This window comes from Dufourea novaeangliae, unplaced genomic scaffold (genome assembly GCF_001272555.1).
Source record: "Dufourea novaeangliae isolate 0120121106 unplaced genomic scaffold, ASM127255v1 scaffold6, whole genome shotgun sequence".
Lineage (NCBI taxonomy): Eukaryota > Metazoa > Arthropoda > Insecta > Hymenoptera > Halictidae > Dufourea > Dufourea novaeangliae.
In genome coordinates, this window is record NW_015373900.1 from 1,219,631 (window position 1) to 1,231,895 (window position 12,265).

At 37.8% G+C, this 12,265-nt stretch overlaps 1 protein-coding gene across 1 annotated transcript; it reads left to right on the forward strand.

Moving 5' to 3' along the window:
* The first annotated feature begins 11,202 nt into the window (after positions 1-11,202).
* Positions 11,203-11,781, forward strand: LOC107193429 (mitochondrial import inner membrane translocase subunit Tim9-like). Its single transcript, XM_015582871.1, has 2 exons — positions 11,203-11,378; positions 11,551-11,781. Exons 1-2 carry the CDS (start codon positions 11,331-11,333, stop codon positions 11,779-11,781), a joined length of 279 nt encoding a protein of 92 aa, XP_015438357.1. The 5' UTR covers positions 11,203-11,330.
* The last annotated feature ends 484 nt before the right edge of the window (positions 11,782-12,265 follow it).

The window sequence follows — 12,265 nt, forward strand, 5'->3', positions numbered from 1 at the left end:
CGTCAATAAGAACTACTATCTAACATACCACGTTACAATTTGATTTTTCTACAGCTTATTTTTTTGAGATATCAAGGTGACCTTGACTCTTTTTTTTAATACCCCATAGTTGTCAATGGAAGGACGAATTCCGTGGCCTATAGTATTATGGTATTAAAAAAGGGATGCATTGACCTTGAAAAAACTCAGGGTCACCTTAATATCTTAAAAAAATAAGATAAAAAAATCAAATTGTATCCATTCCATGCATCCCTTAAAATGCTACATAATTAATTAAAACGTTCTTTGATACAACCTACAGGTAATAAATTATTTTAAAGAGTAGTTCTTATTGACACACCCTGAATTTAATGTTCAGTGCTGAGGAAAATTCGAACACTCGTCGAGGATTTACTGTACTATGTCTTGTCCACGCAGCTTACCAGAACATCGTATGCGGTTAACTACTCCAATCCACAATTGTGGGTATGTTACTAAGCCGGAAGTCGGAAAAGTAAACCCTCCTCCGTTAAAATATGTAAAAATGACAATGATCGCGACAAAGCTCGAAGAATGATCGAAGCCACATCCGTTCGTTTAATTAAACCCCCACCAGCATGGACGACATTGAATATGGAGGGCCGACTATATGCCGTTTTTCGGTCCTCCACAACAATGACTCTCGGGGCCACAGTGCAATCGCCGCAGGGCGGCTACGGTGGCGCGAAAGACCGCAAGAGTGTCAAGAGTTGTAAATCCGTTTCCCGTGGATCTCTCGACGCGTCAGGGCCGAGGTCAAACAGAGCAGCGGCAGGACGTATACCCAACTCGGTGACTTTCTACTTTCTGTTTTTATTGATCGGCCGGGATCGTTGCCAGGAAATTCTCTATGCCTCGAAAAAGATCGCGAACGATCGTGGTAAAATTTCTGCCTCGTTATATACATTAGGTACCACCCACGGAGCCACGATGATCTCCACAGCAAGACAACTGCGTAAAGCGGAAAAATTGGTAGTAAAAGAAAATTAAAATCAATAAAAACTAAGAAAAAAAAAGTAAAACTTTTTGAAAAAGCGGTACAAAGTGGGTAATACATGTTTGAATTTAGTATTTTTTACTAAAAAAAATGTTTCCCTTTTTTTTAAGTCACCTATATAATTATTACAGTAGACATTCGTTTATTGCACGTTTCGGGGTCGTAGAGGGCAAAAATTCTAGGCATGGTACAATAAACGAGCGCCAATCATCCGCGCGCTTTCCCCACCAATCGTTCGTTCACTTCTGCGACGCAACTACATGTAAGGTGGGCTAGATGCATGTAGTTTCTGATCACTTTACTACTTCCGTTATTTTGAGAGATACCAAAAAAATGTATACCCGAGTCAAACGCGATACCTTCCTTGCTAGACAGCAGAGTAGGGGGTTATACACAGGTGTGTGAGAAATGCGTGTGTGCGAGGGGCGTTGCCAATATGTCATAAAAGAGACTTCATTTAATGAATGTTTACTGTATTTTAAATGGATTGGATGTGATATAATATAAATAACGTATAAAACACGAGTTAGGTGATAAAATATGCTTGAAAGAAATTATAAAAGAATTGACCAAGAAAAAGTTGGAAGATTTGTTTTAAGTTGGAAATGTTTTTAAAACTTCTTTAATGTAATTTGTGACGTTGTGTTTACGTTGTTTTTTTATTGATTTTTAAAAATATTTTATAAGACGCGTTTCTTTTTGAAATTTAAAAAATAAGTACCTTCACGAGCAAACTCGGTTTCCGCTACGGGAAAAAGTAGCATTTTAACATTTATTTCAGTACTTGAAACAAATTTACCAAGTGGTAGGAGACCCTTCTCCTACGTCACTTTTTCCCCTAGTGGAAGCCGAGTTTGCTCGTGGATGTACCTGCCTCCTACCTATATATTTTATTTTGTTACTGTTTTTTTTTAATATTAAATGTTTTATAAAACAAAAGACTTCTGTTATTCAACAAAAAATTTCCCTCACTGTCAAAATATAAATTTTAAAATAATTACTTGTAATTAAATATAAAGAGCGGGAAAAATCATTTTTGCCCAAGGTGGCGGAAGAGCTAGATCGGGCCCTGGATCTCCGCGCATTTCTTCGATGACAAATGACTCTCTTAACACTAGGTTTACGGGCACTTATCGTGTAGGTATCTCCACGGCACGCATCAACGAACCCGCAGATTTTCTTTAAAAAACAACTTATTTTATATAATACACAATTTATGATCTCTGAAATTAATGCATAGCTATAGAGATAGGTATACCACATAGAGAATTTCGAGGTTAGAAAGCATTCGAAATGCGTCAAAATGACGCGTCCCGTAAACCTAGTGTTAAGTAAACGAACCTACAAATAACTCACACAGCTATTTGTATCTTCTTTGTAAACCCGAATAAAAATTGGATATTCGTCTACACCGATGTGCACGTTGATATTGTTCTTTTTTTTTGTAAATTAATTCCTCTCGGTATGTGCACCTAACGCAAATGGACCGAAACGTGTAGATAATGTATTTTTAAACGTTTGCAAATAGTTGCGATCTCCCTCTGCGAGATATTTATAGGGCTGAAGTTCCCGAGCACGGATGATTTCGCTGCCTAAAACAGAAATTCAAAGCACAAAGGAGTGCAGCAACCCTAAAATTGTACACCAAGGTCTTCTCTCCTTCTTCCCCCTCCGTAACTATAATTCTTGGGTCAATAAACGATCCAAGTTTTTCCCGTAAACACGGAATATTCCGGAAGGTCTGGCGGGACAGTTGCACGGTTCTTTACCACTCGTTTGTTAGCTTACTGCCGATCAGGTATAGCTTAAAACGCTTTCTTTGTCCCGTTGGTAACTTCGCTACCTTATGCCCGCACCATTAAAAACGTTCAGGGTTCCTATTTCACGAGAAATATATAACTTGAACGTAATAAAATCTTTAATTTTCTGATATTTAACCGTGCTGTTCTCTTCACTTACTCGTCACGTTTGTATTCTGTCGGATAAAACTATTCTAAATTTTAGAATAATCTCTCTAATAAAACAATAGAAACAAATATTTATGAACGTAATACCTACCGAAATATATAATCTTTCTTTCCCGTCGTATAGATCCGAGGAGAATAGTAAGGTTAATCTATATGTTAAATATTTATAGTTAATAGTTTATATGTTATTATACGCTGTAACTACGAAAAAATTCACCTCGACAAACAAAGACTGGTAACTGACAAAAAACTTCAAAATAATGAAACGTAAACTACCATTTAATTTCTAAGCAACATGTTTGTAACTAATATTGGATACGAATTTATAATTGATTGTAGGTAAACTGCGAAAGTTTATGCAAATTCACAATGTCAGGTATGAACTACGTACTGTCTGAAAATTAAAATGGAACAGAATTTCGAATTATGTGTTAGAGGCATTACAACATTAATCATAACACATATACAGTATTATACTAATCTTAAATAAAAGTAATAAAGTAAGTATTAAACTAGTATTAAAATTAAAAAATCTTTAATTTATTGCATTTTCCAAGTTAAGGGACAGCAATAAATGCACAAACATCCGCAGTCTAATTACAAGATACCCTATAGAACAAGTAGGCTTTAAAAATATTTTTCTACTGACCAACAGCTGGGTAAAATAATTTCTAGCCATGGTTCACGTCCATCGTAAAGAAAACACGAATCGTGTACTGAGGAGAATGCTAACCTCCTTCAATATTACAATAAAATCTGTTCCGGTATATTTCAAGTTCCTTACACCTAAAATTCATCGTAAATCACAGTAAAAAAATACATGTATATACCGAAGATACACGAACCCAGAGTACAGCTTATGTTCTAACGTCGAGTACTCTACAGTGTGCAGCTAAGAATGGAGAACGAGGACATTTTTAAATTCCCCAAACGGTCGTGTGGACGGTGGTGTATCGTGAGCTAGGGAGAGGAGAGGCCATTTACATTGTTAGTCCCGCATTCCAAACGGGAATTTCTCCGAAAACGAATCGTCTAGAACAGTGACGTAGAGTGCCACGAGAAGGAGAGTTTCTTGCGCGTAGATTTTTCAAGGAGTTTCCCGTTGGACGAAAGCGACCAACTGCTTCACGGCGGCGCGGGGCCAGGCCGGCCAGGCTGTCGGTGGTCGGCCCGCCGGGACGAGCAACCTCCGCTCCGTACCCTTGAACCTAACAGACGCTCTCGGCAACGTTGCCGCCTCGTGCAAAACTATGCTTACCCACCCCCTTTACCCTTTTGCGAGCGCGCGCGGTGGGTGCCTACGCGTTCGGCTTCCATCGGCTCCTTTCGCCCGTCATCGTTCGCTTCCTTCGCCTGAGAATTCCGCGTCCGGCGTCGTCGTTGGTGGCTGGCGCGACGCCCGAGTGTGTTGCTGACGTCACGGGCCGGCGTTACGCGTAGCGTTACGTAAAAAACGTGGCTGGCTGAGTTCCTTTACGAATATGTCGACGGCGACGGTATATACAATCAAGCTCGACGACACAACACAACGCTCCCTGAGAGAGCATAGGAAAAGGAGCGACGACGGCGGTCGAACGAAAAATTTCGTGCCCGTTCGTGGCCGAGCTCTATATACAAGGCCGAACCTGCGTTTCGTAACAGACACGTTTCAGAGAAACAAATGTACTATGTAGGAGACGACGTTCTCTCGGACGTATATACGTGCATACATACACACGTTCCGCCACACGATACTGTTACTCGTTTCTCCTATGGTTATGTGACGTTGTCATCGTCGTCGTCGTGCGTTAGCAGTTTTTTCATTCGACTGCGTACATTGGCCTTGCCGTTCTCTGGATCTGGGTTACGGCTCAACCATGCTTTCTCCGTAAGATTTCCGTGTGTCTCTCTGCCCCGACAACAACGGCGACCGTGCATGGCAGCCTACACACGACGCATAGGCTGACGTCACGGTCACCGGTGTTACGTAAAAAAGAAAAAAAAAAGAAACGTATCTCGTAGACAGATTAAATGTACACGGTAATGTCTCTTCGCGGCGTGAATTTTTAATCTTGAATACGAATCGTCTCGGTTAAAGTCGACGGTTGGTTGTCTTACGGCGTCAGAGCACGATACGGGAGTGTTCGAATTTTTTTTTTTGGTTCAGGGTGCGCTAGGCGTTGTTATTGCGTTTACAGTCATCCTGGATCTGGGCTGCGCTCGAGTGTGTACGCTTTCTCCACAAGAATTTCATGTCCGCCGACGATGCTGGACTGTCGGACACACAGCATTGAGAGTACAAGCTGACGTCACGTGAGCAGCGTTGCGCGTAGCGTTACGTAAAAAAAGTAGTAAAAAAACACGTACACCGTGGCTGACGAATCAGAAATGCATCGGTCTATTACTGTTAAGGCCGTATGATGAATCGGCTGTACGGTAAAGTAACGAGGTTGGTGTGTAGGTCTCGGTTACAATGAGAAACAAGCCTGGCAAAGATGAGATTCGTTTTACATCTGTCAACACGATGATGATGTACTTGTTGGTGGAAAAGATATAATAGTGCGGTGCAGTAAAATCGACCGATAGCTGGGGGCTCGTGTTTCGGGTGCTGGGACAAAAGAATTGCCATAAATATGGAGCATAAGTGATCTTAGACCTCACTCAGGGTCGTAAGAATAGTCTGCCATCTACTTTCAGTTTACCATCTCTTCAGTTTCCATTCACCGTCCGTGGATTTCTTAAACGTATAGGAAATAATATTCCACCGTGAATCAATTTTTCGTCCGATAGTGATCTCGAATAGGACCCGCTTGTCAATGGTTTACTTACGGCTACATGTATGTACAGTAAATCCTCGATGAATGTTCAAAGGTTTCACTGCACTGACAAAGATAGGTCCCTAGGTGTAACAATGACTTTTTAATGACGTTTAGCACAGTGATAGAGCTTGAAATTCTGAAGCCAATGATATTTGTTTCAGCCGCATACGGCCGTTAGATTATGAAATATTTACCACTAGAACTACCTGCATTGAATGTATGCTAAGTTAAATAAATTGTGTAATATAGGTATTAATACGTGTAATATATAATGCAATATAACTGAGTATACTATAATATAAAGTGTATAAGAAAGTAGATGTTAACATAAATTCCGATGAAAGTTTCTCTAGGATTTCAGTAATTGTAAAATAAAAAATCTAAAATCCGTCATTCCGACGGGTTCGGTAATTCTAGTGTTAATGTTCAGTGTCGAGTAGCCTTCGAACACTCATCGAGGATTTACTGTATATCGTTTTATACTAAAAAGGGTACGAAACAAATTTGTAACGAGACGAGATCACGACCGTGCTGCGGTTCTTTAAAATAATTCGTTTTCCTTTTCTGGCCAGACTTCGAAGAAATATCGTTGAAAAATTGGTTTACTGTAAATCAACGTGTCCGAACGATCCGGCTTCTTCTCCGTCCGCCTTTACTCTCACTCGGTCTTTCTCGTCGTCGCGCGTCTGTCTACCCGTTCGCACGGCTCGTGTGCCATTTACGAGGGCAAAACCGGTTTCGCGCTTTTTGCGGATCCCGGCTCCGCCGAAGAATGTTGATTTTTGCGATACACACCGCTGGGAACCTAACCTACATCATTATCCGGATGAACTGGCCGCGTTCGCGATGTCTCGTTTCCTCGTGGACCTTGAGTTCCTCCGGGAGATTTTATTTTTTCGTTTACATTTATTAAACGGCGATATGGGAACGGACGCGTTTGGAGGTGGAGGAAAAGGTGGGGTAGGTACTCAAGACGAATGTCCTCGGGGCCCCTCGTGACTAGACGGCGGTAAAGAGCCTCGACACGCACAAGCCTCGTCGGCTCGCGTCGGCGAAATGACAGACGGTACGTGCCGCGGCACGATAATAAAAAAAAGATTCAGTCACGATGGAGGAACGACTTCATGGTCGGGGACAAATTCGGCAATGTCTTTCCTCACGGCGGACTTTTGTCATTCGTTGCACGAGCCATCGACCGAAAATATTTTTACTACACGAACGCGCATGGCATGCGTCCCCGTTGATTAGCGTAAGTGGCTATTGTTCTCACTAACCTACAGCACTGTGCTCATTATCATTTTTCATTCGTGACACGACTACCGAAACAAGTTCCGAACGGCCTCTGAATAAGCTGCGGGGCTGTGCACGTTAATGGTTCGCCATGCAGTGCGTCAAAAGAGCGGGAAAATTTAAAATTCGCTCGCGTTGTATCGAAAGAGCGTAGAAGCCAACTGGGTTGTTAGATGAGGTTAAAACTTATCGAACTATAAATTATTTTGTGTGATTCCACGGTTAGGTACACACTTGTAATTTATTATTATTTTTTAAAGACAATCAAAGTCCTGTGATGATCCTAACGATTAATTTTCAGCCCTGTTCTCGAACATTTCCCTCCAATTTTCAAAAGGAACAAATGGCGGGAAAATGTTCCGAATGTAAATTGTATTAACGGATTGCTCGTTGATATCTTTAATATTGCGAGAATTATGAATGAAAAGATCCAGTGTCTGTCTTAAGGAAATAAACGAGTTAATGACGTTAAATGCGTTACAAGAGGTTCATCTGGATACGGAGTATCACCCAGTAAGCTGAACGAGTCTTACTGTCTACAATCAGAAACCGGTTAGACGAAACTTTCGAAAATTCCAGAATGACGTAGTCTTTCTCGCGTGTGTACTTGCACCGGTGAAGATAGACAGTCTTGTCTCTCCCATCGTTCTTCATTTACAGTTACTTACGTAAGGCACTCTCGGTCCTCTTTCTTGACTGTTTCGACGACGCATGACAATCGACTCGGTCACGTTTTATCGTACGTAAAAAAAAACATACACGTGTGTCCTGAACGTAGTCGCGAGTGCTCGTGTTAACTATTTATTACCGGAAAATTTCGTTGTCATAAATTTGGTCTCCACTTACCTTGGTCACGTTGTTAGAAAAGTTATTGTAGTACGATAACAAAAAAACACTTATCCCATAAGTTGCACTTAAACGGACACACGAAATATATATATACATAAATATTTTGCATGGCAAAGAACACCGTCGTGCGTAATAAAAAATATACATATACATATGTGTTTATATATGTATAGCGACGCAGGATATACCATCACGTACAAAAAATTTAAATTTGCGATACTAATTCAAATTCAGCAACTACACAACATAGCGTTAAAAATTTACATTTAAGTCAAAGAAAGAATCGACTTGGTGGAGAAAGCATTATAAGCCCTTATTTCTAGTGGTACTGCATCGACTACAATTTTGATAACATAATTTTTCTTAGTTACATAAAAAGTAAACAATGGTACAGAAATTCTTACACTATCCATCAGACATAAGGTGCACCATTTCCCCCTTCTTCGGTTATATATATAGTGCCAACGAACAAGACAGATGGAGCAACTAGTTAGCCAGAGTAGTGAGAACGACAATTCACAATGGCCTTGAGCAGCCAATTAAGTTTGATTTCGCGTGGTCTTTATTCTCAAATCGAACAGCCGAAAAAAGACTTGGACAAGAGGGGTCGATTCCCTCTTGGACTCGATCATAGGTCTAAATCCACACCAGAAATAAAAAAAGAGTGTAGTACTCACGTTACAGCCGAGCAGTCGATGTACGTCCTGACGGATTTGAGGGGATTGCAGGGACTTCGCTGTGTTCGTAACCTCTTCGTGGTTTCCCCTGAAGCGACTGCAAATAATAAAACTTGTAGTTAATCGCAAATGGAACAGAATTATTTTAGGTTTACATATTTTAATTCGATCGGTAAGCATACCATAACTGAAAGTACGTTGTTCACTGGGAGTTCCAGTGAGTCTCTCTTCGGTTCTAGAGGTTAAAATTTCGTTTATTTTCCAATCTTGTATTTCTTTACGCAACATAGCAATTGGATCATCGTAATCTATATCGTTGGAACGTCTGTCGACGTACTCTGTACGATCCTTCTGGACGATTCTATTTTCTTCCATACTTTTTGTTTGTAGAAATACGTTATTACTACTTTGTTGCTTTCCCGCCGAATTACTTGGTACCCTTACTTTCTGGGTAAACGGATTTTTATTTTGTACAGTAATTTTCGCGGATGACCTTTGTTGCGATTTTGTTGACAGTGGTCTTTTACCCAGAGTAAAATTTGATGATCTACCAATCGAAGGGACATTTCGATTGTCGATAGGCATCTTTGTAAACACTTTAGTAATTCAAATTGTGTGCCGTTATTCTTGATCGATTTTCTGAAATTACAGAATTTCATTAAAATAATTTTTGGTAATAATTAAATAATGAAAGAAAATTAGTATACATGTTTTAAACCTTGATGTAATGTTCTTTTATATATCACTGTGAGTTTAAATACAAATAAAATAAGGTGTATACTATAACGGAACATTCCGAGAAAATGGGAGATAAATTGTGCGAAACAAATAGACGTGAAAAACTGACAGAGAGCGCCATCTATAGAAATCAGTGCTTAGTGCTCCAGTAATTCACTTATGGTAGCGTAGAGAACCATATTTGATGTCGAAAATGTGACAGATTTTAAAACGTTTTATATTATACTGTATGAAACGAGGTTCAAACAAAATCATACTCACTTTGGTTTTTATCGGTTAACTTGCGATGCATGTAATATTCCCATTAAAAGGGTAAGTAAACACAGCAGCAATATTGTAAATAAACCATTATGATTAATGACTAATAAAAAGGAAAAGAATTTTGTGGGCAACATCTTCCAATCTCGAGAAATTCAACTAAAATTTAGTTCAACTGAAATACCGATATCTTTATATAAACATAACTTAAATAAAAAATGTGTATCAGATATATTCTAACTACGTGAACATTTTGAGTGATGTTTGCATAATGTAACGGTAACGTATTTGAACTTTTTGTTGCTTTTATGAACCCTCGTTTGTCACCTGTCTTTGATTCATTACCGTGACCAACGGATGGCGTTAAATTCATCATAAAAGACGGTAACTTGAAAAGACTTTTCTTATTACATACCTTCTTTTTAAAGTATTATTACGCAATTCTAACGGAAACTTCAATAAAAAGGTTATGCAAGTATAAAATATAAATACAGTATAAATTTTAATTTTGTAATAAAATGAAATCCGTAATTAATAATGGTTATTAGCATATCTCGTACACTTCTGTTACTTATTCTTGTAAAATTTAATACTAATGATTAAAAAAAAACAGATTAAATCTCAGTACGTACGAATAAACATATATTATTATTTACTAAAAATCGTAAAATATTATATATGCAATTGATAGTAGATGATGTATTTATAAGTCGTCGTTTACTATTATTGTGATTTTCATGTAAAAATTATATAATAAATAAATATAACAAAAGCATTTATCTACTTACTGCTCACCTCCTAAATAAAACACGAACGTTTCGATGTAACCGAAATAAAGGCTCAGCCCACTATGGTTGATGCACCGCGGTCAACTGTCGACACGAAACATCTGCTCATTTTCTACAAGCTTTGTCCTCTATTCCGTTTCACTGACAATTCCTCTGTTGTAATAACTAGTCCCCGTTTTTATTTACGATATTACCTGTTACACACATTATTTATACTTATTTTGTCCCATCTTTTCCAAATGTTTTGTTGATCTTAAGGTTTTGAAACCACACATGTTATTACGTATATCAATTAATAATCCACTGTTTTTTACTCCACATATTATTTATTTCACAAAAAAACTTAACAGCTTCACTACCTTGTCAGTTACACTAATTTTCCAACCAAAAATTTGAGAGCTAATCGACTGACAACAATAATTGTTTACAATTGCCACTTAATGAAAATTAGGTGTTACTAAATGGTACATCTAATTAATACCGACTTATATAAGCGTTGAATGGATTTCATAGATGTTATGAATTAGTAAACTTTGAGAACTGATATATTACTGTTGTAAACGATTATTTACAATATTGTTTCACCTTTTTGTTCTCATAAATGGGATTCATATTTAAAAAGTAAACGTTATAAATGTGTTCCAAAATATGTATAAGTGGAATAATGTGAAAAACTTTTCAATGCACAGCTGTGAATTAAGATTTTTGTACACCGAATTGGATAGTTTTAGGATCGAAGATTTGTATAGCCTATCAGATGCTTCCAAGATGACTATCGAACACTTGTGAATTACCATGTGCATTCAGAGTCTATGTGGAATGGTGCGCACGTGTTGTACGGGAATAATTTCATACTAACCTAACAATTATTCACGTCAAAATATCTTTCGATTTATAAAGTGCATTAGTAATTTATACAGGTTCTTTTAGAAAATAAATAATTTATTGTAATGGCAATGCAGGTTCCTACAAATGTGGATTCTGAGCAGATTAAAGCCGTATGTATTTGTAGTGACTTCCGAAATTGTAGAAAGATTTCATCAAACTATTGTGAATGAACAATGTATTTATGAATGTGAAATATAACGAATCGTTAAATTTTTAAACGCGGTAAACGAAATAAATCATATGTAATGGAAACTTTGAATGACTGATATTTTTGTACTCCAGTTTCGAGATTTCCTGACGTCCTATAACAGATTATCAGAAGTTTGTTTTACTGATTGCATAACTGACTTTACTGGACGGGATATTAAAGCAAAGGAAGAAAAGTGTGCACTAAATTGTATGGAGAAGTACTTGAAGATGAACCAAAGAGTGTCACAACGATTTCAAGAGTTCCAAATGATTGCTAATGAAAACGTAAAGGCAGCTACCAAAAAATTAAGTGAAGGTAGATAATTTTGAACATTAAATAAATAACGTGTTCACAACTTAAAATATATCGGTATATTGGATTAGTATGTATTATAATTTGAATACTTCATTGCCATATATTTTTGTCCTTGAACGAAATAGACTGTATATAAAATAAACATTTAATAAAAAATAACAAGGAATAGATTTTCATTTAGGATTCATCATATGAACATCTGTTATGTAATATTTACATGTAATTACTTGAATGATCTTTAATGTTAATATGCTGTGTAAACTATGTTAAATAAAGTTGTAAAATTAAATAATATGAGAGCAAATGATTGAATTAAGACACTGTGAAATATATAAATATATTACAGATGTAACTAATGGGATTAACAATTTATACAATTAAATACTTTTAGCGCATCAAGAAAGGAAGTAAAAGCCGGGGGAAATAGTATCCCCGGGTAACGCCCACCACAGTCCTATTGCAGGGCTGTGAGATCGCTACCTGCGTTTGAGC

Coding starts and splice junctions, on each gene's coding strand:
- LOC107193429 (XM_015582871.1), top strand. CDS start 11,331: ATGGCAATGCAGGTTCCTACAAATGTGGATTCTGAGCAGATTAAAGCC. Junction 11,379..11,550: donor ATTCTGAGCAGATTAAAGCC/GTATGTATTTGT, acceptor TTTGTACTCCAG/TTTCGAGATTTCCTGACGTC.